At 37.7% G+C, this 26627-nt stretch overlaps 2 protein-coding genes across 2 annotated transcripts; one reads left to right on the top strand and one right to left on the bottom strand.

The window, feature by feature from the left end:
- Positions 1 to 3304: 3304 nt before the first annotated feature.
- Positions 3305 to 7155, top strand: wdr77 (WD repeat domain 77). The gene is made up of 10 exons (XM_052590051.1): positions 3305 to 3489; positions 4468 to 4653; positions 4755 to 4896; positions 4967 to 5016; positions 5310 to 5380; positions 5484 to 5538; positions 5675 to 5746; positions 5831 to 5939; positions 6057 to 6125; positions 6800 to 7155. The coding sequence occupies exons 1-10, from the start codon at positions 3402 to 3404 to the stop codon at positions 6921 to 6923; spliced, it is 966 nt and encodes a 321-aa protein (XP_052446011.1). The 5' UTR covers positions 3305 to 3401; the 3' UTR covers positions 6924 to 7155.
- On the bottom strand, positions 7119 to 15864 carry LOC127987689 (uncharacterized protein C6orf132 homolog). The gene is made up of 5 exons (XM_052590050.1): positions 15632 to 15864; positions 14040 to 14128; positions 11484 to 11571; positions 9226 to 11338; positions 7119 to 8116 (listed from the first exon to the last, which is right to left on the bottom strand). The coding sequence occupies exons 1-5, from the start codon at positions 15708 to 15710 to the stop codon at positions 8017 to 8019; spliced, it is 2469 nt and encodes an 822-aa protein (XP_052446010.1). The 5' UTR covers positions 15711 to 15864; the 3' UTR covers positions 7119 to 8016.
- Positions 15865 to 26627: the final 10763 nt, after the last annotated feature.

The raw sequence follows: 26627 nt of genomic DNA on the forward strand, positions 1-26627 counted from the left end.
TCGCGAACCCGCTCTGAAGTTGCGATCTGACTCAATTGACGCAAATGATTCGCGAACCTGCTCTGAAGTCGCGATCTGACGCAAATGATTCTGAACCAATGGCGTGGGAAGGGGGGTGCTAATTATTATAGTGAATAATTATTTTGTGAATATATATGACATATATACTTAATTTTTTTTTTTTTTTTTCTTTTTCAGAAATGACCATCCCCGTTCTCAGTGGCGTTTTCTCCCTGAAGCCAAGGGAAGCCATCTCTTCTGACAATCACTATTATTGTAAAAAAAAAAATTATTTGACTTGTGACTTGGCCTCTCATTTCTATGGAGAAAATGAAATAAATGTAGAATTTGTCATGCTTTGTTCCGATCAGAATAATGGGCGTTTACTAGCCGCTCTCAAGCGCACGACCGCATGCATAATTTTGCCACAAAGAACTGGCTAAATAAATGATTATGAATTTGTCAAAAATAGCAAGGAGACATTTAATTGTTTATTAATAAAATGGTGTTTTCTGTGTCGCTGCAAAGACGATGCGGACTCGCCATGAACGCCAGAGAGAAATGCACATTTCATATGGATTAGGCCTACATATTCAGAGAGTAGCCTATTTCTTTTCGTTTTGAATATTTTCGTTTAAAAGTAGACATTTTTAAGCTTTCTATTATAGATAGCCTATATTTCTCAAAACTGTCTGTGAGGCACAAGCTGAGTTTCTGCGCCCTCCAGTTCATGTGCAATACAAGTGATGTGCCGGCACCTTATTACATTGTCTGCTAATATATTTGCTTGTTTATTAAATACAGGCAATGGGTTGGTAAAATATTGATCAAAATTAAGATACAATTTATACAAAACGAAAATCTTTTAAACAGAGTCTTTCTACAAAACAAAACTCAATAAAGTGGTCAAAATCATGTCTTACCCACTCCACATCTCATAGGCTATTGCGCATGATGTATCATATCTTTCTGATACTGCATGCTCACTTTCATAATAAACATTGATTAAATAAATTAAAAAAAATTACATTAGCCTATAATATTTAAACAAATATGAAACCAAATATGTTTTCTTTAATGGCTACAACACATAGCCTAGCCTAAACAGTACAGAGATTTTTTTTTATTATTTTTTATTTATTTATTTTCATTAAACATCAAAAAAAAAAAAAAAAAGTATTTCAATACAAGTACATCAAGTACAATTTTTGTGTATAAAACAGTAACAATCAGGCCAGGGGAGAAGGCTAGTAGAGAAATTTCATGTCCTCATGTCCCAACCCCCCCCCCCCCCCCCCCCCGCATGAAACAGCTTCCAGCGCGCCTGTCTCGAACCCGCTCTGAAGTAGCGATCTGACTCAAATGATTCGTGAACCCGCTCTGAAGTCCCGATCTGACTCAAATGATTCGTAAACCCGCTCTGAAGTCCCGATCTGACTCAAATGATTCGTGAACCCGCTCTGAAGAAGCGATCTGACTCAAATGACTCAAATGATTCGCGAACCCGCTCTGAAGTAGCGATCTGACTCAAATGACTCAAATGATTCTCGAACTCGCTCTGAAGTCGCGATCTGACTCAAATGACTCAAATGATTCGCGAACCCGCTCTGAAGTAGCGATCTGACTCAAATGATTCGCGAACCCGCTCTGAAGTAGCGATCTGACTCAAATGATTCGCGAACCCGCTTTGAAGTAGCGATCTGACTCAAATGATTCGCGAACCCGCTCTGAAGTAGCGATCTGACTCAAATGATTCTCGAACTCGCTCTGAAGTCGCGATCTGACTCAAATGACTCAAATGATTCGCGAACCCGCTCTGAAGTAGCGATCTGACTCAAATGATTCGCGAACCCCCTCTGAAGGAGCGATCTGACTCAAATGATTCGCGAACCCCCTCTGAAGGAGCGATCTGACTCAAATGATTCGCGAACCCGCTCTGAAGTAGCGATCTGACTCAAATGATTCGCGAACCCGCTCTGAAGTAGCGATCTGACTCAAATGATTCGCGAACCCGCTCTGAAGTAGCGATCTGACTCAAATGATTCGCAAACCCGCTCTGAAGTAGCGATCTGACTCAAATGATTCGCAAACCCGCTCTGAAGTAGCGATCTGACTCAAATGATTCGTAAACCCGCTCTTAAGTCAGGATGTGGTATAGTTTCCACATACTTGTCTAAGTCCAATTTGAATAAAGAAAAAGGAGGTTTATAGCCAGTAAACTTTTGTTTATAAATGTGAAATTTAGCTAACAGGAAACATAAATTATGTAATATTTTCCAGTATTCTCTTTTGAATGGTCAAACAATCCAAATGAAAACAAAAAGAGAAGTCACTTACAAAATAACACTGAATAAATGCCAAAAAGTCTGACCAAAATTTTTCAGTGTAGGAGCATTGCCAAAATAAATGAATGAAGACTTCTTCAGAAGAATGACAAAAACAGCAACTCACGTCAATGTCTAACTTTAGCTGGGTAACATTGAATTAACTTACATGTTATTTATTTTACTTTGTTGGTTAGCAGATATCTATGAGGCAAGGTCTATACTTTCTCCCAAGATATTGAAGCGTGATAAAATTGAAGCGTTTCATATTATCATGGTTTTGCGCACTGAAAGATTATTAAAAGCTTATTATATTTTTAGCTTGCACAATACATTTAAAATGACCATAATTTAATTGTATATTATTTCTGTGTAGTGTAAGCATTATAAATGTATACACTTCTGAATTCTTGACATTCATATATAAATATTAAATTGTGAAATGTATGATTGCCTGATTGAATTTTATAAGAGTATTAATAGTAATTTTTTTTATTAACATGTTTAGATTGTGTAAAATTACTGTGTAGATTTTTTTAAGAATTACTTTTTGTATTTATTTGCATTATATTTAAATAAAATATGTTGCCATTTTTAATGTGCCCCTCTGGTTAAACACTGGCCCCTCCTTGGCCCCCCTAGTAAAATTTGTCTAGAGCCGCCACTGGGCAGAACACAAAGCACTAAAAGATTTTTTTACTTTTTCCTGTCAGAACGATGCATTGAATGTAAAGACGGAGCTACCGCGACACCTAGATGAGAAAGATGGGAGTATTTATAAATATATTATATATACATATTCTTATCTACGAAAGAACTAACGCATTTGCATACTGAATAATCGTATTTTTATAATAATCAATAAGACAATAGTTACATATCGTAATTTATATCGTATATCTATAATATCACAGAATAAACAACTGTATTTACATTTGCAGCCCTTAGTTTGAAGCGCTTTCGGCTTTTATTTTGAAGAGTGATCGGCGCCGGAAGCGGAAGTGCCGCACACGCGCGTGTCTCTTTCATTCATAGCGGGAGTGAGTTCGCTGTTGAGTGTGATATTAATAATTATTGATGATGATTAAGGAGAACTGCTGGAATATCCCCGTGAGTGCTCCGGCGTGTATGGAGAGACACCTGGACGCCGTGGACTACCGAGCAGGTCAGAATAAACCGTTAAATCACGGTACACACACGTGCGCGTCACACACTCGATAGCAGCACATCACAGAGCAACCTGTTTTATACAGTCTGTGACCTAAACAGAGGAATAGACATCAAGCTTTACCAGATGATTTGCATTCAGAACGTTTTCCGGAATGCAATGTGTAAACATGCAAACGAGGCTTTTAATATGCAAACATTTCAAAAAACCGAACTTCTTCAGCAAGGTTAAACATACACGTTTTTGTGTAATAAAATTTATAAAATCAGGTGAATGATGTATGAGCACAAAAATATGATTAAGGGTATTATTATTATGTCGTTAAAATGACTTGTTTTTCTTGTTAACACGCCATCTTTTCTCTTAATAACGAGATATGTCGTTAAAATAACATCTTTTCCCTGTTAAGACAACATTTGTTCTTGTAATAATGAAATGTTGTCCTTTAAAATGACTTATTTTCTTATTAAAACGTTATCTTTTCTTGAAATAGTGAGATGTTATGTCTTTAAAATTACTTTTCTCATTGAAACAACATTTATTCTCGTAATAATGAGATTTTATGTCTGTAAAATTACTTATTTTCTTGTTAACGCAGCATATTTTCTCTTAATAATGATGAGATATTGCCTTTAAGATGAAAACTTATCTAAAATTAGGTCTTTTCCACTGTTAAAACAACATTTATTCTCGTAATAATGAGATTGTATGTCGTTAAAATGACATTTGTTCTCATTAAACGTTATCTTTTCTCGTAATAATGAGATGTTATGTCTTTATAATGACATTTTTCTCTTGTTAAAACCCCATCTTTTCTTGCAGTAATGAGATGTAACATAAGATCTAGTTTTAAACATGTCATTGTATCGATCATAGCATCTTGTTATTACGATGTGTCCGCAGTGAACCCGTCTGTATTTATACTGTCTCCCTGAGTTTGTGTTCACAATAGTAATTGTTGTTGTTGTGTTGTAGATGGCAGTCTGCTGCTGGCCGCGTCCAGTCTGTCGGGCCGCTGCTGGCAGGGCTCTCTGTGGGTGTACAGTGACCCCAAACTGGCCCCCAGCGAGGGCTTCTGTAAGGCGGGGGTCCAGACTGAAGCAGGAGTCACAGACGCCCGGTGGATCTCGGACCGCTCGCTGCTGCTCGCCTCAGACGCAGGTAACAGGTTAACCATGGAGCAAGGTTTCATCCCGCCGCGGTGTTTCTGTGTCTCCGGGTCATGTTGTGAAGGTGTCGTCTGATATGTGTGTTGCTGTCAGGTTCGGTGGAGCTGTGGGAGCTGGCGGAGGACGAGCGGCTGCTGATGAACCGCTTCTCTCGTCTGGAGCACGATGACGTGGTGACGGGTGTGAGTGTGGGCGCCGGCGGGCGTCACGCCGTCAGCTGTAGTGTGGACTGCAGGTCAGTGGGGGGCGCTGTGAGTCTGTGAGAGCCTCGTCATGATCTCAGTCTGTCTCTCATCTCCTTTCAGGATCAAAGTCTGGGATCTGAGCCAGGAGACCGTCACCAGCTCCTATAATGGTGAGCAGACAGGAAGTGATGTCTTTGCCCGTTAATAACCCACAGACTCCAGTTATCAGATGCAGGATGGTCATATATGTGTTCTCTAGGAGATGCCATGCTCTTGTTTTGATTCTGGACATGAATCTGTGTTATTTTTTTATTCTTTAATAGATGTCAATAATACGTTATATATTTGATTATGTATAGCAGTTGTACAAATATTTCTAAATCATTTTTATTATTACTGTTTGTGTGTGTGTCTCTGTGTCTCTGTCTCTATATGTGTGTGTGTGTGTGTGTGTGTGATCCAGCTCACTCTCAGCCGGTCAGCTGTGTGGCGTGTTCTCCTGTCGACGAGTCTCTCTTCCTGTCATGTGCTCAGGTCAGTGCCCACACACACACAGACAGAGACACACAAACACACACACAGACAGAGACACACACAAGTGTGTTTGAGTGTGTAACTGTCTCGCTCTCTCCTGCAGGACGGACGACTTCTGCTGTGGGACCGACGGAAACCCAAACCTGCTTCTCGCCTCGGTACAGAAACACTCACACACACACACACACACACACACACACACTCACACAATATCACTAACTCAAAGTGAGATCCAGCTGAGCACTCAGTCACTTCCTGTCAGGAGAGCCCTAACTTCCTGTCCGTCTCGTTTAGACGTGGTGTCTCCCAGCTGCTGCCCCACGGCCGTGGCCTGGCACCCTCATCAGAGCAGCACTATCGCCTACGGTACGGCTTCATTTCCCATGATGCACTTCTCTGTCCCATGATGCTCTGCTGATGTTGACCTGTGTGTGTGTGTGTGTGTGTCAGGTGATGAACTGGGTCGAGTGACTCTGAGGGATCTGCAGACATCAGACGGCGCTCAGACAATAAACGCTCACAGCCGCCGCGTCTCCAGACTGACGTTCTCCTCCGACAGGTACGGAAGAAAATACTGCGACAGTTTGACGACTGAATCAGCCTGAAGTTTGCCAGATTGTAAAGTACGCCGTGAGCGAGATAATGACTGGTGATTATTATGGGCTGTCACCTGCAGTTCACCCCTGCTGGCCTCTATCAGTGATGACTGCTCCGTTGCCGTGGTTACTGCAGAACTCAGAGAAATGTGAGTATTGACACAAGCCTCTCTCCTCATTGGCTGTCCAGCACCAGCCAATCAGAACACAGCAACTCCACACACCCACAACCACATAGAACTGACAATCATATTTTAATATATATAATTTAACTACAAACAATTCAATAATAAACACACACATTAAATTGAATATTTAATACAATTTTGATAAGATGTATATTTATAAACAATACATATTTAATGTACAAAAGATGCATGTTATTAATTGATATTTATATCTTATATCAAAGTAAATAAAATTTAAATAGGAAATCTTTTTTTGCTAATTGTTTGTGCAATATTTTATGTTTGTATTTATAGTTAATAAATTGATTCAATGTTTTAAAAATATTAAATTAGAAATTAAGATTTATATTGTTTAAAAATATTACATATATTAATACATTTATATAAAACATACCTACATGTATAAATGTGCCTACGGTGTAATGAAATAATAAATAGTAAAAAAAATATATATATAAAGAAAAATTATTACAAAATATATCATTTGTGTGTATCTTTTTATCTAAAACTTTTTTTAAAATTTGATTAGTATTTAAACATAGTCTCAAAATGATTTTAAGCACCTTAACATTGAGGTTTAAGTGCATTTATATCTCAGAGCTCTGATGTGAGTCTGTCGTGTGGTCCGTGTTTAGTTTCAGGGACCGTCGGCACCAGGATTTCGTGCGGGGCGTGTGTTGGGTCCCGGGCGGCTCGAACGTGTTGACCACCGTGGGCTGGGACCATCAGGTGCTGCACCACAGCGTCACTGTGGCCTAGAGCATCATGGGAAACCACATCAACCTCCAATTCATCCCCATTTCTGTTCTTCCATCAAATAATGATTCATGCGTTAAATACATAACCAGCGTAGGATTAAAATTCAGAACATGCAGAAAATGTACTTTTTAATAACGGAAATGGGCATGAATGCTGTTCTCTTGTCACAAAAAACAACATATTTCACACGTTGCACAGGTTTCACTGTTTAATAAAGTTTCTGTCATCTCTATATTTATGCTCTCGCATATTTTTATTACACTGTATTGCGGTTATATTCTTTCCTTAGGGGTAACAAAGGGTTAAATATCCAAAACAATTGTCATACAAACACGTTTGCAGATTAATAAAGCGCAATTATTGACCTATTGCATTATTGACGTATATCACACAATTAAACCTGTGGAGATGTGTGAGACTTCCAGAAAAACGTGTTTGTAGCAGATGCTAGCTTATTTCTTCAAAGACACTTTCAACCATTATAAGTTAGCATTGTTCCTTCTTTGATTCTTACTTGAGATAAAAAACAAAACAATGAAAGCAGAAAAAGCATTGCATTTTTCTTCGTAAAGAAGAACCGTCAGTAATATGGCTTCGCAACCATCTATAACATTGTTGTGATCATTTTAAGGCTTACTTTTTATAAATTTGTAAAAATACATCATCGTCATGTTTTGACCTGGAAAACAAATCCAGCACCACTGAAAGAAGCTCTCATGTCGAGAGCTATAGATTAATATTGTGCATTAACGATTAAAAACATTGATTAGAAATTGGATTAAACCACTGAATTGAAAATTAAAATGAGTTTCTGTGTAGATAGTCTATTATATACAGGCACAGTTGCTCCATTGATCGATCTCCGCAGCTCTAGAAAGTCTGTGATACAGCTGTGGTCGTAAGAGTTCGGCAAAACCTGAATATACTGACAGCTGAAGAAACATCCAGGTAGAAGGTTAATAGAGTAATACTTCAGCAACAGCAGAAATACAGCTCCAGACCGGGTGCAAAACATTAAATGTCTGCCAAGTAGGTGCATATGTCCAGGTCAGGCACGCCTCTGGAAGGATCCCAGTCAGGAATGTTGTCTGGATCAGGACGAACCGTCTTTGATGACGGGTGTTATTGGTTGTTTGGCTCCGGGTCTCACGGTGAAAGACATTCCAAACTGCTGTTTGGTTGATGCGTTATTACTGAAAGATAAAGAAGAGTCTCACTATTGTGAAGTTAACACTTTAAATACAAAGTCCTAGTACCTCAAACAACTACATTTTGATACTACTTAAACCAGTAATTCCTTTATATTACACAGACTGGATCAAAACCCGGTAGGTTGATGTAAGCTGCATGTTGTGTTTGTTTCTAAATACATAAACTTAAGCAGTTTCGTATGCATTGTAAATAATACATGTCATGGAAACGTCTGTTGAGTGGTGTTCCAGTTTTTATTTATCTTCCTGGTAATTCATTTCAGCTATGTGCAATGACGGAGGCGTCGCCCGTGATGACAGTCATGTGTAATTGTGTGCATTTTTTTTCCAAAGAAAAAGAAAGTAATGTGATTGTTCTGTACATAATCTGATGTCACCAAGTCTTATATGGAATCTTGTTTCCGTCTCGAAGTAAAAGCGAAATGAATAGGTATTTCCCACTATATTTCTTGTTATTGCATCTTAGCATTTCGCATTTGTAGCGAGATGTATTAAAGCTGCAGTAGGTAACTTTTGTAAAAATTTATTTTTTACATATTTGTTAAACCTGTCATTATGTCCTGACAGTAGAATATGAGACAGATAATCTGTGTAAAAATCAAGCTCCTCTGGCTCCTCCCAGTGTCCTATTGCCATTTGCAGGAATACCATCGCTCCCGGTAAGAAAACAACCAATCAGAGCTGCGGTCCGTAACTTTGTGTTCAAAATGTAGAAAAATGTATATAATAAGCGAGTACACCATGAATCCATTTTCCAAACTGTGTTTTTGGCTTGTCCTGAATCACTAGGGTGCACCTATAATAAGTGTTTATATTCGGACTATTTTAGATTGCTTCGGGGATACCACGGCGGAGTAACCCAGTACCTTTGTGATTCTTCATAGACATAAACAGAGAGAAGTAGATCCGGCTACGATGTTCTTCTGCAAGACGCAAGCAGTTCTGTTTATTAACCGCTAGAGCGTCAAAAGTTCCCTACCGCAGCTTTAATTAATCGAAGCATGCACTTTGCATGTTCAACAGATTGTGAATATCATTTCAATTTTTCAAGTTGACTTTCACCATGTCACTTGTGTTAACTTCTAGTTTACCTGTTCTGGGATTTAGCCGAAGTTGCCAAATTTTGAGCTTTTTTGGCCGCTTTGCTTTCCAGCTCCTTCATGTCCACTCCGCGTGTTTGCGTCGGCAGGGTGGGACTCCGGTTTGTCATAGGATTGTATTTGGCAAGGGGCGAAGTGGCCTCGTCATCGGACAGTGGAGAGTTCCAGTCATCTCCATTGACCTCCACCTCTTTGACAGCTGAGAACTTGGGGTCCATCTCTAGCATCTTCTTCTGCAGGATGCTCAGAAGTGTCGCTTGGCTAGCGGAGACGGATGGAGGCACTTGTGCAGGGGGTTGAGCGGGTTTCGTTTGAAAAGTTGTTTTGGATTGGGGCTGGATATTTGGGGGAGGTCCTGGGGCCTTGGGAGGTTTAGGTTTGGGCAAAGTGAGGGGCCCAGTGTTGACAGGAGGTGGGGTCGGAGGTAGGGAGGGTTTGGCAGGTGGAGGTGCAAGAGAAGGTTGGCTAGGCAAGGGACCATTTATGATTGGAGTAGGTAAGGGTTTAGAAGGTGTAGGGGCAGGTTTTACAGGGGTAGCTGGAGGGGGGTGACTTGGAGGGTGGACGCTGGTAATAGTAGCAGGTAAGAAGGTTTTCGCAGGTGGAGGGGCACTTTTCAAAGGTGGAGCAGGAGCGCGGTGACTTGGCGGGGGAACTGGAGGTTCCTCTTCAGAGTCCGAGTTGGCAAATTCAGGAGGCGGTGGAATGAAGACCAAGTCTTCTCCAATTTCCACACCTCTATCAGGGACATCCAGACCACTAACAGAGCTGCTCATTGGGCTTCGTAGAGGGGTTGATCTTACCTCTGGCTTTGAGTAGGACATATCTGGAAGATCGACTTTGGTTGATGGCGAGCTGAGGGGTTGCGTGTTTGTGGTGGACTTTAATTGTGCATTAGGACTGTCTGGTGTTGTGTTTCGAGGAATGACGGTGAAGGAGTTTGGTTTTTCTTCACTAGGTTGGATCACCGAACTGACTGGTTCTGTTGAGTTACTGTTCTGTTGCGACAGAGTAGTTCTCTGCTTATCTCTTTCCTTCGCAGCCATCAGCAAAGCCAAAGGTGAAGTTGAGGTCTCTTTCTTTAGTGAGCCATCTGCGCCCCGTGTGTTGAGATGTCGGTGGTTCAAAATAGGGCTGTACTTGCGAGGCCTGCCTGGGGACGCAACTGGGGTCACCACCGGCTTAGCATCAGGTATCTTTTTCTCTATTTTGGGAGAGACTTTGATTGGTGCTGGTACCTTAGTGGGGATGTTCTGTGCCAGTACTGGCTCTGGGTTTATTTTGGGCTCTACCTTGGCTGGTTCACTTGGTGCTTGTCCCATGTCTGGCTGGTCATCCAGTAGATGAGAGGCGGAGCTGTTCCTACGGGCTGGTTTGGTTGGTGGCACCTCAGATTGGACAGATCCAGGATTTTTTCCAGTGTTCCCATTGACAACACCAACCATGTTTCCAGCAGAATCTTCCAGCAGCAGGATGGACTGGGTCTTTTTTTCCCTTTCTGTCTGCCCACCAAATAGTGTGCTCTTCGGCACAGTGTAGAGTTTGGCTGTGTTCTGGGGGTTGAAGCTAGATGGTGTTGGGTTAGAAGCAACTGATGGGACAGGAGTTTGGGACACGATGTCCAGGTTTGGTATGGAGGACATTCGGACGGGTTTTGGAGGCGCTGTTTTCGGAGCTTTTGAAAGAACAGGTGAGGCTTTCGTCGGGGGTGGAGGTGGGGTGAACTTGGGGCAATCTGGGATATCTGGAACATCAAGGCTAGAGAGAGAACCTCTGAAGCTGGTTGTTTCCGATGGAGGTTTTGGAGGAGGCATTGGAGGAGGTTTGAGGGAGGCCAAGTCTAAATCTGCACTGTAATCAGAACTGGTAAGTGATGGTGGTTTTGGGGGTGCCATTGGAGGGGGATGCAGGCTTGCACGGTCTAAAGAAGGGTCCATTTTGGCAGGGAACTTTGGTGAGGGAGGGATGAATGATGGAGGTGGCGGAGCTGAAAAAGAAGGAGGTGGTGGAGGGGCGGAGCCAGGTGGAGGCGGAATAAATATTTCCCCCTGGAGGAGGTCAGGGACGGAAAGCATCCTTCCATTGTGGAGGTTTGTGGTGCTTCCTACAAAGACAACATGAACGTCAACCACAGGTTCATTAAAACACCTCTGCATGTTGAAAACATTATTTACTGGCTCCCATGTTTATGTTCTAGTGTTCCCTGATCAAAAACACAGTTAACTATTCCCAGCCACTTGGCAACTCACCTGTACCATTTATCTTGGGCTCGCTGAATGGCGGAAGAACCGGTACCTTGGGTGTTGGAACTGCAAACCCTTGCAAACTCTCAGACGACTAGGATTTAAAGAGAAGCATTCGTCAGCTGATTAAAGGAAACAGTTAGAAGGTAAAGAAGTCTACACCAATAACACGCCTTGTATTGTAGAAGCCACTGAGTCACAGTTTAAATTTCTAGGCACTTAACCAACCAGTTTCCCTGAATTATTCACAGAGCTTATGACGTTCAATGATATGGATACTTTCTCTCGACTTGGCTCTTTATATCCACGTCTCTCTCTTTCTCTGAGACATGCTTAAACTGTTGAGAAACCGCAGGACCTGTCCCGATTTCATACTCGCACATGGGAAGAATAGGGTGAGGTAATGTTCCACATGTGTCTCTGTAAATCAGGTTTTGGACACTCCTCAGCAACACCCCATAATGTGAATGTTATGAGACATTACGGGAGTTTTCCAAGAGCATTCAGGTTGCTAAAACAAATCCACCGAATGTTATTTCGTAAGCCTGAGAAAAGCCTGATAAAAGTCATATTCGGAAATAGTTTTGATAGTCTCTCCTTATAGACAACTTAAGGTGGATTTAGCTTGTCTTTCATTCTTGTCCTTTGAATTCTCTGAAATGCAAAAGAGGACACACCCCTTTAACTAGTGTTCGTGTTTCAGGTTTTGCGGTTTTTATGGAATTATCTCCAGAAAAAAAAAAAAAAACACAACCTGATCAAACCTTCAGGTGTGGACGTCCTCATAAGTGAAAAACAAAAATCTACAGTGACCTAAAACTGTATCTAAACATTGTGATTTATTATGATATGACAGTGGGGAGCAGACAGGAAGCTAAGTGGGAGAGAGAGGACAGTGGGATTGGGAAAGGCATTCAAGGTCGGATTCGAACTCAGGACACCCTTAACGCAATGGTGCTATATTGGCACTTAACATCATGAAAGTTGTTTTATGATTAGTGGTACAGCTTATTTTTACAGTGTACATTCACATGTTTGCTAGATGCTTTTATCCAGAAAGACTTGCATGAAAATGGGAGTGGTGTTTTCTCATGCAAAAATCTCTGCTGTGGTTGCATAGTTGGCTAAAAGTCAAAAGAGCCCATGTAGAGCGTTTTTTTTACTTGTTTGATTGTCCAGAAGGTGAAAATCAACCATCTGCAACCCTAACCCTAGAAGTTTAACACTAACCCCAAGTATAAGCCATGATAATAGTGGAAAATGGTTAATGCCACGGGATGTGTGTATGTCTGCCTGATCTCTTCTGTACACAACCAAACATGTGTATTCAAAACAGCACCTGCAGTTTTGGATAACTCGGTCGGAACAAACCCACATGTGCACACCGTCTTATTTCAGCATGGAAAAACCTTAGGAACATCTGAATCATCAGGATCCTGATCTCATGAGGTGAACAAGTGAGTTGCTCTGGTCTGAACACGCTGAGACTGTAAATTACTGACACAGTGTGATTGTGTTTGCTGTGATGTGGGCATCACCAGGGTGATACAAACACAAAACTGACGATGTGTGTGTGTGTGTGCGCACTTTGTTCTGTCAGAGTAAAAGTGTGTTTACATGCTGAGGGTGTGTTTGTCCTGCAGCTAAAGGTGTGTCTTTAGCAATGTGTGCACAGGACGATTTCAGCATATTTCTCTCAAGACTTCTATTATCAGTGAAACAATTACATGCAAAACGTACAGGGCACACCAAAACACATTCAGACTGTGTGTCGTAATTAAAACCGGCAGTGTATTTGATTACCATTTTCATATACCATTGTATTTACATGGTACTCCAAGGTACTTAAAAATACCAGTGTATTACCATAATGTACTGCTAAAAAGATGGAACGACTACTATAAGCCTACATGTACAAAAACAGCATAATACCTTATTATTATGGTACATGTCATAAAAACATAATAAAACCATATTATTTTAGTGGCCTCAACATTAAAAACTTGTTTACAAAAACCTACTCTGATACATTGTTCATTTACAAAGGCGTACCATGGTTTTACAATATCTTTTGGACATGCACTATGGTCTTAGTGTTTTTAGACGTACCAAAGTTTCAGTCTGTTTATTTGGAAATTTACAATAGTAAAATGATTTTTTGTATTGTAGATGTATTTTGGAAGTACCTTGGAGCCCATGGTATTATCACAGAACATGTCTAAAAATGGTTTTGTAAAGGACCCAGACAATACAAATATTAATAATAATGTTTTCAAGGAGAAGGTACGATGGTGGTATTATGGTGCAGCGATAATTTGCAAACATTTACCATGGTTTAACCTTGTTTTTCAAAATTTACCAAGATTTTACCATTTTTCTAGACATGTACCATGGTTTAAGTCTGTTTTTGGACATTTGTAATAGTACAATCATTATTGTATTGCATATATATACCTTATGATACCGTATTCCATGCCCCCCCACCCCCTGCTATTTTTGTAAGTGACCTTGTTGAATACTATTTTATATTGAGTGAAGTCTGGTCATGTGTTTGGGACGTACCGCAAAGTGTTTGACTGTCGGACGCGAGCGCACTTTAGCGGTTCCAGACTCGGGGATGGCAGCTGAGTCCAACACCAGCTCCACTTGATCTGAGAAAAAAACAGACATGTTATTTACCTATAAGTTAACATGGTTAAACTAGCAGCCTGTTTGGTTCAAAGTCGCTTCTCAAGACCATGTGACCAGCAAAGCCACAGAACAACAGGTTCATATGCATCGTAATGTCTTCGTGAAAGGTCAAAGGTCAGTGTCTGGTTCGTCACAGTACACATTCTTGAAAAGTCAATAATAACTTTGACTAAACATAAACTTCTACTATTATAAGTATAAAATAAATAAAAACAAACACTGGAAGTTCACTTCCTGTTTGATGTTCCGTATCTAATCTAATTGCATTCATTTTAGAGTCCAGTAAGAATCATGTGCATCAGGATTCGAACCTGAGACCTTTGTGTTCCAGGTATATGATCTATCCACAGTCTCTTAACCTGTGCTTGGTAATCTGTTTGCACATTAACAACTTTAAACGTGTTAATGATGTAATTACCAGAGATTTGCAGCCCTCATTGTCGTCAATCATTACAAACAGGAAGTTTGACCTGAATTATGATTGTCCGCAGACGTCACTGTGTTTTTAAAGTATCTGATCTTCCTTCACAATCAGACAGAGAACGAAGGATTAAAAATGCATTTATTAGTTTGTACTTTGAGACAAAGTTTCAGAAAAATGAAAGTGTGTTTCATATGTTAATTACAAAATATTTACAATATTACGTTACTTTAAGATATACCTTTGGTACTAAAATGTATTCACATATTGTCTACCAGTGTTACATGTCCAAAATACAATGGTAGTGGCATTTTTGTAGGTATAAAACAGTTCCCATACATCCAAATTCAAAAGAGTAACATGGTACAAGTCAAAAAACATGGCACCACAGTGGTACACGTCTAAAATACAATGGTAATACCCGTTTTGTAACTAAAATATGGTATTACCATTGTTTTACATACGCAGAACCACTGTGGTACCAAGTCCAAAAACGTTCTACAACAGTACGTCCAAAATACAATGGTAAAAACATGGTATCACTACTTTACATATCCAAAAACCAATATATTATCAATTTACATGACCAAAAACAAGCACGGTACTATAATGGTTTATGTACGAAAACATGGTACTATAATGGTTTATGTACGAAAACATGGTACTATAATGGTATATTTTCCAAAGAAACATTGCATTATCATGATATATGTCCCAAAAAAAAAAAACACAGTCGAAGATTTCTGTCAGTGTAATCGGACACGTCGCATATTTGTCTGGTCACGGACCTCCGGATCGAAAACAAAGGGATTTTTTTACGGTTTTCGTGGTTATTCTGTCAGAAAATAAATACGGTGTTGTTATTCTCCTAATTTCAAACTAATCCAGAGTCTGATTTAAATTTTATTTGTCTTTTAAGAACGTGTTGACGTGTGACGCGCGCGCATGCACGCTCCGCGACAGGTGCAAAGGTCGCGCGGAGAACACTTTAATAAACTGCTCTCATATCTATTTAAACTCTACACGAGAGCGAATCTCTTACCCATGTCCTTGAACTCCACATTCGTGTCGAATAGAGACTGATTCTTCCGACCCAGGAAATTGAGCGATCCTTTCTTCATGATTGTAAGGAGGGTGATTGCATCCGCGGTGATATGAAATCAGCGTGATTTCATGATTTCAGCGTTTTCGCGGCAGCTGACTGTGAGCTCGAGTCTGTCACTGATTCAGAGAAACTCTGAGGAGAAGAAAATGGCCCCTCACCTGAACCGCCCCGTGACCCCGCCCACCCAGAACAGGTGAACACACACACACACACACCCTCAGTGTGTCACTCACTCTGTTCTCGATTAAGATGAATGAAACCCAAATATTTGCTGTCATGGTGAACTCGAGGCTCTTTCAGGAATCAGATTTGCACGGTTAATGTTTCTACAAGTCCTTCAAATTACTATGCTTTGTTTGTAGACTTGCAAAGACATTTTTTTGAACATATTATTGATTTTATAAATAACAACTAGTACTCTCTATATATAATAACGTACGTTTACATGTTTAATACACTATAATTTGACTTAGCATGTAATATCTAAATAATATACAATTTCGTCAATAATTAACATGTTATTGCTAATGCTTGTAATATATTTAATATAATATTTATGATTATATATAAGTTATGTAACGGTTTTGTTAAATTGAAATATTTATATAACTGATTTAATAATAGTATACGGCCTAGATTTTAAGTCAGTTTTCATAAATATTTTAATTAACTATTTAGATACTTGTTTAATGTAAAATAAATAGACATCTCGTGTTTATAAATGATATGATTGGTCGTTTAAATTATTACGTTAATTTACATTGGTCGTGTTAATTCTAGATGGATTAAAAAGTGACTTATTAATGGATTCTAGTCTGTTCTCAGACACTCGTGCGTTTCAAATATCTTCATGATTTTTTCAGATGCTTTGAAAAGCTGAGGAATGAAATGATTCAGTGAATCACTGATTCGAGAGAGTCGCTGAGAACGAGAGTGATTCCCAGCAGAGAGTGAGCGCGAGAGGGGCGTGTCCCTTCACTCCCCGTCCTCATGGCAACAGAACGCAAACCCGTCCGTCCCGTTCCTCCGGTTGTCATGGTGATCTGAAAATGTTCAGAATGCCGCTCGAGTTCCTCGGGAACGAGTGTCACGTGATTCATGAGCGTTTTTTGGAAATTGAATAAAAAGTTATTAGATAATCATTATTTTAAAATAACGGCTTCAAAAATAATTGACAAACACTGGACTCGGGCTAAAATAATGGGAGATATTAAAATATGAAATTAGGAACTGAGCTATTTCAATGGGGAAATACATCGCTTCAAGTCAAAGACAAAATGAATATAAGGTCATTAAAGAAATAATGCGATTGTCCAGTAAAGGTGATTTAAATATGCAGGAATTAATAGATGTATCATCATTTCAAGAACAACTTGGTAATATGTACAAAGAAAAAGCAGAGGGTGCATTTATCAGATCAAGATATATGAATGGTTGGAACAGGGGGAAAACAAAACACTAAATCTTTTTTAATTTGGAAAAACGGAAATATATACTTCTAAATTAGTATCTTCTGATTTGAATAACTTTCTTAATAGTGTCAAAGATAAAGCCAAAGTTATCGATGATGATTTAAAATTGGAGGAAGTTATAGAATGAATTGGTAACCTTAAAGATAATGATGGGCTTGTTAGTGAGTTTTATCAAATCTTTCAAGACCATTTAGCTCCTTTTTTACTAGCAGTGTTCATAGAATCCATTGAAAAAGGGCAATTACCCGCCTCGTTAAGACAAGGTGTTATTACATTAATCCCGAAGCCAAACAAAAAGATTCTTTATTTAGAAAATTGGAGATCCATTGGTCTATTAAATAATGATGCCAAATTATTAGCTCTAATTTTTGCCAAAAGACTGAAAAAAGGATTAAAATGTATCATAGATGAGGAACAGACTGGATTTATTCAAGGAAGACACATTAGTAATAATATTAGATATGGTAGACTACATATATATTTTAGATGATAGTTTTATTTGATTGATTTTGAACACAATTTTTTATTCAGATCAATTGAATTTTTTTGGCTTTGGCAGTTCTTTTCAAAATGCTATCAAAACCTTATACAAAGGATGTAGAAGTTCTGTAAAATGAGCAAGGGGGACTTCTGGCAGATTTAATATCAGTAGAGGAATAAGGCACGGGTGTCCGATCTCACCTATTTTGTTTTTGTTAGCAATGCAAATAATGGCCCTTAACATTAAAAATGTGATTTTCAAGGAATTGCTGCATTAGGGAGAACATTTAAGTTGTGTCAGTTTGCCGATAACACTACCTTTATTTGTGAAAGATTTGAATGAAATCATTAAAGCAGTGAACTGTATAAAAGAATTTTCAGAAGTATCAGGGTTAAGAATGAATATGAATTAGTCAGTTGTGTTTCCTCTCAACAAATGTTTTTTTAAATAATTTCCATAATATTCCAATTAAAAACCAAGGGACATATCTGGGAGTTGTTATATGTAAAGATGAATATTTTCGTAATGATTTAAATTTCAATCCAATTATTACTAAAACAAGTAAGAGGTTTAATATGTGGATGCAAAGGGATTTGTCAATTCAGCGATGGGTACTTCTGTCTAAAGCTGAAGGTATTTCCAGATCAGTCTATACATCCTTATCATTGGATATTCCTCCTAAAGTTACCAAGCAACTGGATAAAACACTTATTAATTTTGTCTGGAAAAAACAAGCCTCATTACGCAAGAAAAGAGATTTTATGCAACTCCAAAGATCATGGTGGTCTAGAGGTGTTGAGTTATGATACGTTAAACAATGTTTTTAAAAATGTATTTGTTCAAGCAATTGGGTGATCTCGAATTTTTGTTGAAGTGCAATTATTCAATTGAAAAAATACAGGTGAAGCTTGCAAAATATCATAAACAAGCTCTTATGGCATGGACTCTGGCCTGTAAACATAATTTCTCACCAAGGAGGTACTATATTTGGAACAACAAAGACATCTTCTACAAAAATAAATCTTTATATTTTGATTACTGTTTTTTTGTAATGGATGCCATCCCTCAAATAGTTTAGTTTCTTCTTAAAAACGCATCAGATGAGAAAGATTTGAATTTTGAAGAGATCAAGAGTAAAATATTTATTGGTAATAGAAAGATTATACAAAATAGAGTCTCAAATAATTATATTAGGAATATACTTAATGACATTGTTTATCCTCCAGCCTGTTTTTCTGGTCTTCTGTATTTGGAGATGTGAATTAGCGTAAAGCTTGGTGAACATTAGACAAATTCTATATTAATAATAAAGTGAAAGAGGTTTCTTTTAAAATAATGCATAGAATATATCCAGTTAAACATGTGCAGGAACACTTTAAATTAGACATGACAAATATTTTTCATTCATTTTTTCATTGTACAAAAAATTTGGATTGATGTGGAGTTTTTTATTAAGAAAACATTGGAGTTGACAAAGATGAAGAATATTTCATACAATTGTTAATTTTAATGGGGAAGTTTTATATTCATAAAATGAAGTGGTCAGGCTCCAAACCAAACTTTTAAAAGCTGTATTGTAAGATTCTGTGTAATTGCACAAGTAAAAAAGCTATTCGAACTTATAATATTGTAAACAGGTATGCTATTGTATAAAGTGACACCATCCAAAATATTTTTTTATTTTTTTATTTTTTTTGTTATTGTTCTCTGGCATAGTTTTCATATTAATGTTGTTCATCTTTTTTCCTTCTCATTTTAATGTTTTTCGATGTATGGCATAATAAAAATAATAAAATAAATCAATGTGTCCAATGATGCCTCACAGGCCTCAAAAAGGGACATTTATTAAAGGGACATTGTCATTTAAGAGGTGTTCCAAACCCGTGAGTTTCAGTCTTCTGCTAAACCAAAGAAAATATTTTGAAGAATGTTGGGAACCAGACAATTGCCGGCACCCATTGACTTCCATAGTATTATTTTCTATTCTGTTGAAGACTGGCTTGCATCAAGGGTCTAGGTTTAGTTTAGCATTGGTGGGGACGTAACAGCTGACAACAGACATTTATTCTTTGATCAAACTTGTTGCTACACTGAATGAAATAAAATGTTGAGAAAACGTAAAAGATTTTAGACAACCAGCTTCAGGATGTTTTATTTAACTGAATATAAGAAACTCTTTCTTTTGCATTCAGAAACATTTTGCTCAGATTTATTTTCATCCGATCTCATTTTTCTATATGCGACTTTTCTTTCTGTTTTAAGAATGGTTTCTTTGGATTGTTGGACTACTCAAAACAGAATATAGAAAAATATAACTTAATTTCAATTTCAAGAATCAAACGATTCGCGATGCGCGGTTTGAATCCCCGATCCCAATCAAACGATTCGCGAAGCGCGGTTTGCGCGGATTGAATCCCCGAGGTGAATCAAACGATTCGCGACGCGCTGTTTGAATCCCCGATCTGAATCAAATGATTCGCGATCCGTGCTGATATGATTCAAACGATTCACGATGCGCGGTTTGAATCCCCGATCCGAATCAAACGATTCGTGAAGCGCGGTTTGCCCGGTTTGAATTCCCGAGGTGAATCAAACGATTTGCGACGCGCTGTTTGAATCCCCGATCTGAATCATAAGCTCGGTCTGAATTAAATGATTCGCGATTAGTGCTGATATGATTCAAACGATTCGCGATGCGCGGTTTGAATCCCCGATCCGAATCAAACGATTCGCGAAGCGCGGTTTGAATCCCCGATCTGAATCAACGATTCGCGACGCGCGGTTTGAATCCCCGATCTGAATCAAATTATTCGCGACACGCGGTTTGAATCCCCAAGGTGAATCAAACGATTCGCAAAGCGCGGTTTGCGCGGTTTGAATCCCCGATCTGGAGTCGCGGTTTGAATTAGAGCTGAAAATCTTTGCCCGGGGTTCGGTCGGGTTCGGGAGGGCCTTCTGCTCTTGGCCAATGCTTTGCTGTCTGCTGACGTACAGTCCAATCACAAGTCGTATTTACTGGAAAGGTGGGATTAACCGACTGCTCCGCCAATGACAAAAGCGCACAGGATAGATTTCTGGCCACAAGGCGGTCCCGTCTAGGATGACGTGCGGTCCGCTTCTACAATAAGGTTACCGACTTGTCGCTGGAATTCACCATACAATTGCCGGTATCCACTGAGTTTACCACTGATAGTCCGGCGGTGTATCAGTATACACACTCACCTCACTTTCCTCACGCAGCGAACGACTCACTTTCCTCACGCAGCGAACGACTCACTTTCCTCACGCAGCAGACCACTGACTCTCTCTTCATGTAGAGAGCGAATATTACAATTAAAGTGACTTCTATTGTGCATCCAAAAGAATATTTAGATACTATAATTAAATATTCAGAAAGGTGTACAGTGTATTTTTTACTTTCATTAAAATATTTCAGTAAAATTATAAATAATTGCCTATAACAAATTTATGAATGCATGGTTAACTTTTTTCTGCAATCACTATAAGCTATATGTATTGAGACATTTTAAAATCTATATTTTGTAAAAAAATAATAAAAAATACACCTGAATTATAATCTAAACATCTGTATTTTCATATATTATATAAGTAGTATATATATAACATATAAGTATATATATAACATAAGTAGGCTAATAAATATATAATGTTTAAAACATATATAGAGCTGACATGTTGAGTCACTGACTTTGCAAAACCCAACAAAACACGTCCTAAGAGTCCAAAAGCATTCACTGCGCAATGAAGCCTGTTAGAATTAATAAATAGAGTTAGAATGTCCTTATAATTTAAGCCATGAAAAAAAATGTTTTACGTTTTTATATTCATTGAACATTAAGTAGCACATGTGCGCGAGCACAAATGTGCTATTAATTTTGTAGCTACAACAGTGCATAGTAAGGAGCCGTTCACATATCGCGTCTTTTGCGCGCTCAAGCTTGTTATTTCCAGTGTAGGCGCGCGGTATGCGCGCTCATAATGGAAGCGATGGTGTGACGCGCTCGTTTTCTCCAGGCGCGTCCGCACCGCATCGAGTTGAAAACACACACCTTTCCAGTAAATACGACTTGTGATTGGACTGTACGTCAGCAGACAGCAAAGCATTGGCCAAGAGCAGAAGGCCCTCCCTCCAGGCTTTTTTTTTTAGTTGCGAAGCTTAATTTTCGCTCAGTCTGAGTTTCAGAGTTTCAGAGCAGAGCTGCGTGACAACGCTGCCACAAATCACGTGAGTCGCAAGCTCGCAACTGTGTGAGCGTATCTCCGCAAAGTGGGTGTTGTAAACTCAGCTCTGAAAAAATTGTCTGCAAATGTAATGCAATGTAATAAGTTTCGCTCTTTCGAACCTCAGTTTTCAGAGTTTCAAAACTATTTTTCACCTATTCGCACACCAGTTTTCAGATCACTATTTACAAGGTTTCAAATCTTGAAAGCAAACTGTACACTGGGAGAACAGTGACAAATTCAAAACTCTGAAAAAATGATTGCACAACACCATTAAAAAGAGTGTTGCACTTCTGAAGAAGGAAAACTCAAAAACAAAATTATGTTTGAAGAGATTTTTTTTTACCACTTTGCAAGCCTGCAAAGCTCTGTTTTCAGAGTTTCAAAACTTTTTTCCACACATTCGCACACCAGTTTTCAGGTCACCATTTACAAGGTTTCAAACCTGGAAAACAATCTAATACAGTGGGAGAACAGTGACAAATTTGAAACTCTGAAAAATTCTTTGCGCAACATCCTAAAAAAAATGTTGCAGTTCTGAAGAAGGAAATCTCAAAAACAACATAATGTTTGCAGAAATATTTTTATTTTTTTTACATTTTGCAAGCTTGCAAATCTTATTTTTCGATCTTGCAAAACTTTTTTTTGTAAGATTTTGAGCTTTCGAACACTTAGTTTCAACCTTTCAGAACTGTATTTTCAGTTTTGAATCATGGCAGGATTTAAATCCCATACAATTGAGTCTTAAATGCATAATGTGGACAGAGTATTTACGCTAATGTTGGCATTATTCTTTTATTAAATATCATCTAGTGCGAAGCAAATCCGACAGAGCCTTTATCTTTATTTCGTTAGTGCCAAATACTCATCTTAATAAAAAATTTATCTCAATTTAATTTGTTAAAAATGACTCGTTTTTATTGGTGCGTTGGTCTATTTATAGGTTTAATGAGCCTATGTCTAGAATGCTGAGATGTTAAGATGTCACAACTTCCAAGTGGTCTAGTCTATGTTAGTTATGAATAAATTATGTTAAAACATGTATAAACAGGTTCGTAGCCAGCCTATTGAAAGGGGGGGGGGGGGGGGTCTTTTTTTCAAAAAGTGGACCTTTTTTCAGTTTTTTCCTCCACCTTTTGTATTTAATTATGAGGTTCAAATACTTCATTTTGGTGACCTTTTATGCACTAATTTGTGCTGGATTAGTTTATCTGCTGGTATCTTAACGAGCACTCTTTTTGATGCACCTAAAATATTTACTGCATTGTTGTCAAATTGCTTCCTCACGTAACACCTTTGTCAGTCCATACACAGTTCATAAGTTTAAAGACTACATTTGAGCTTCCCTGAGCTGTTGCGAATCATCTGTAAATATACAGTATATGCATTGGTCAGTGAGTATAAAGTGAATCCAACTGTTTCATTATCTGAAATACACTTGTATAGTTTACTTGCAAAGTTATATGTTCCTGTTATCCAGTAACAGTTGGCTTCATACTTTTTGGAAGACAAACAAGGTACTTTAAAAGAAAAAAAAATATTAATAACAAAACAATAACTATAGTTTCACATGATTTATATGTATGATAAGAAGCAGTTTAGCCTAGCCTATAACAAATTAAAAATATTTTGGTGTTTTTATAATTTTGTGGTTTATAGATCTTAGATAGAAAATTTACTGTAGCTATTTCAGGAACAACCTCAGCTACCTTCTGCTCCAGTGGGGTTGACGACTGTTAGCTATCCAGTGTTAGAGGTTATGTAGTAAATATAACAACCTTACCCTGTTTGCCAGTTTTTTTGAACATATGTTCAATATTCTGCAACAATGACGCTGCTGCCTGCTTTCTCTTCCGTCTCTCCTGCTCTTTTCGCCCCATAGTCAAACACCTTATTTTTGAAGCTTTGTCAATGACTAAACACTCCAATTTCATTCATTAGATGTATGTACATCCAACTTCAGATAGATTGGTGTAAAAAAAAATCTAAACATTTTAGTAATTAAGCAGAATTGTATTAGGTTTAGTAACATGTTTACAGTATTTTTCGGACTATAAGTCGCACCTAAGTATAAGTCGCATCAGTCAAATATATTACAAATATGTAATATAGTAGGCGTACAGATAATTAACTAAATATTCTCTATAGCTCTTTTTTTTCTAGCCAACTAACGTGCTACATGGTAATTAAATGGCTTTCCCAAGGTAAATGTTATGTGACATAATTGTTCTCCAGCAGTATTATTGACCTCTTTGCGCATTGAAAAAAAAAACTGATTGATCGATATGAGGAGGAATATACATTTCGGTAAGTAATGTATCTTCAACATTGTTCATTCGTGTTTATTTACTATTAGCTAGAGATGATCGGTTCACGTGCCACTATAGGGATCTGTCACGTCACATTTACAAGCGGCAAAACTTATTGCTTGAATTTTGTAATAAAATTGACAGAATCTGAGAGCTGAGATTATTTTTTATAACATAAGTATCCTGCTCTGTCTTCCCAGCTAGCAGGGAACGTTCTCAGAACTTTGGCTAACATTCCGTAAAAGATTTTTAAATGTTTGAAAGAAAACATTTTACTGTAATGTTTAAAAAATGTTTTAAGAATGTTTATAATTTTAAAAAATTTTCCTATAACGTTAAGTGTAAACAAAGATAAAACATTCTTTCTGTAACATTTTGAGGATGTTTTGAGGATGTTGTTGAGGTAACATATTATAAAATGTTTTGAAAAACACATTAGCACAATGTTTCAAGAAAACAAATGAAGAACATTCTCTCAGACATATTAGTAGAACGTTCTAAGAACATCATTAAGGCTTGAGGTGATGAAATGTTTTATTTAAAACATTCTTTTAATGTGACGGTCTAACAAAGATAGAACATTTTATCCAAAACATGTTGAGGAAGTTTTGAGGATGTCGCTGAGGTAACAGATTATAAAATGTTCTCAAAAACACACTGGCACAATGTTTCAAGACAACAAATGAAGAACATTCTCTCAGTCACATTAGTAGAACGTTATAAGAACATCATTGAGACTTGAGGTGATCAAATGTTTTGTTTGAAATGTTCTTCTAATGTGATGGTTTAACAAAGATAGAACATTTTATCCGCAACATTTTGAGGATGTTGTTGAGGAAACAGATTATAAAATGTTCTCAAAAACACATTGACACAATGTTTCAAGACAACAAATGAAGAACATTCTCTCAGCCAAATTAGTAGAATGTTTTAAGAACATCATTGAGACTTGATATGATGAAATGTTTTATTTAAAACGTTATTCAAATGTGATGATTTAACAAAGATAAAACATTTTATGCACAACATTTTGAGGATGTTGCTGTGGTAACAGATTATAAAATGTTCTCAAAAACACACTGGCACAAAGTTTCAAGATAACAAATGAAGAACATTCTCTCAGTCAGATTAGTGGAACGTTATAAGAACATCTTTGAGGCTTGAGGTGATGAAATGTTTTGTTTAAAATGTTCTTCTAATGTGACGGTTTAACAAAGATAGAACATTTTATCCGTAACATTTTGAGGATGTTTTTTGGATGTCGTTGAGGTAACAAATTATAAAATGTTCTCAAAAACACATTGGCACAATGTTTCAAGATAACAAATGAAGAACATTCTCTCAGCCAAATTAGTAGAATGTTTTAAGAACACCATTGAGACTTGATATGATGAAATGTTTTATTTAAAACGTTCTTCAAATGTGATGATTAAACAAAGATAAAACATTTTATCTGTAATATTTTGAGGATGTTTTTTGGATGTTGCTGAGGTAACAGATTATAAAATGTTCTCAAAAACACACTGGCACAATGTTTCAAGATAACAAATGAAGAACATTCTCTCAGCCACTTTAGCAGAACGTTCTAAGAACATCATTCATGCTTTAGGTAATCAAATGTTTTGTTTAAAACGTTCTTCTAATGTGATGGTTTAACAAAGATAGAACATTTTATCTGTAACATTTTGAGGATGTTGTTGAGCTAACATATTATAAAATGTTCTCAGAAACACATTGGGACAATGTTTCAAGACAACAAATGAAGAACATTCTCTCAGCCACATTAGTAGATCAGTATAAAAACATCATCGAGGCTTGAGGTGATGAAATGTTTTGTTTAAAATGTTCTTCTAATGTGACGGTTTATCAAAGATAGAACATTCTTCCTGTAACATTTTGAGGATGTTTTGAGGATGTTGTTGAGGTAACCGATTATAAAATGTTTTCAGAAACACATTGGCACAATGTTTCAAGATAACAAATGAAGAACATTCTCAGCTAAATTACTAGAACGTTATAAGAACATCATTGAGGCTTGAGGTCATGAAATGTTTTAACAAAACGTTCTTCTAATGTGATGGTTTAACAAAGATAGAACATTTTATCCGTAAAATTTTGAGGATGTTTTGTGGATGTCGTTGAGGTAACAAATTATAAAATGTTCTCAAAAACACACTGGCACAAAGTTTCAAGATAACAAATGAAGAACATTCCCTCAGCCACATTAGCAGAACGTTCTAAGAACATCATTCATGCTTTAGGTGATCAAATGTTTTGTTTAAAACGTTCTTCTAATGTGATGGTTTAACAAAGATAGAACATTTTATCTGTAACATTTTGAGGATGTTTTGAGGATGTTGTTGAGGTAACAAATTATAAAATGTTCTCAAAAACATATTGGGACAATGTTTCAAGAAAATAAATGAAGA

Source organism: Carassius gibelio, chromosome B22, assembly GCF_023724105.1.
Source record: "Carassius gibelio isolate Cgi1373 ecotype wild population from Czech Republic chromosome B22, carGib1.2-hapl.c, whole genome shotgun sequence".
Lineage (NCBI taxonomy): Eukaryota > Metazoa > Chordata > Actinopteri > Cypriniformes > Cyprinidae > Carassius > Carassius gibelio.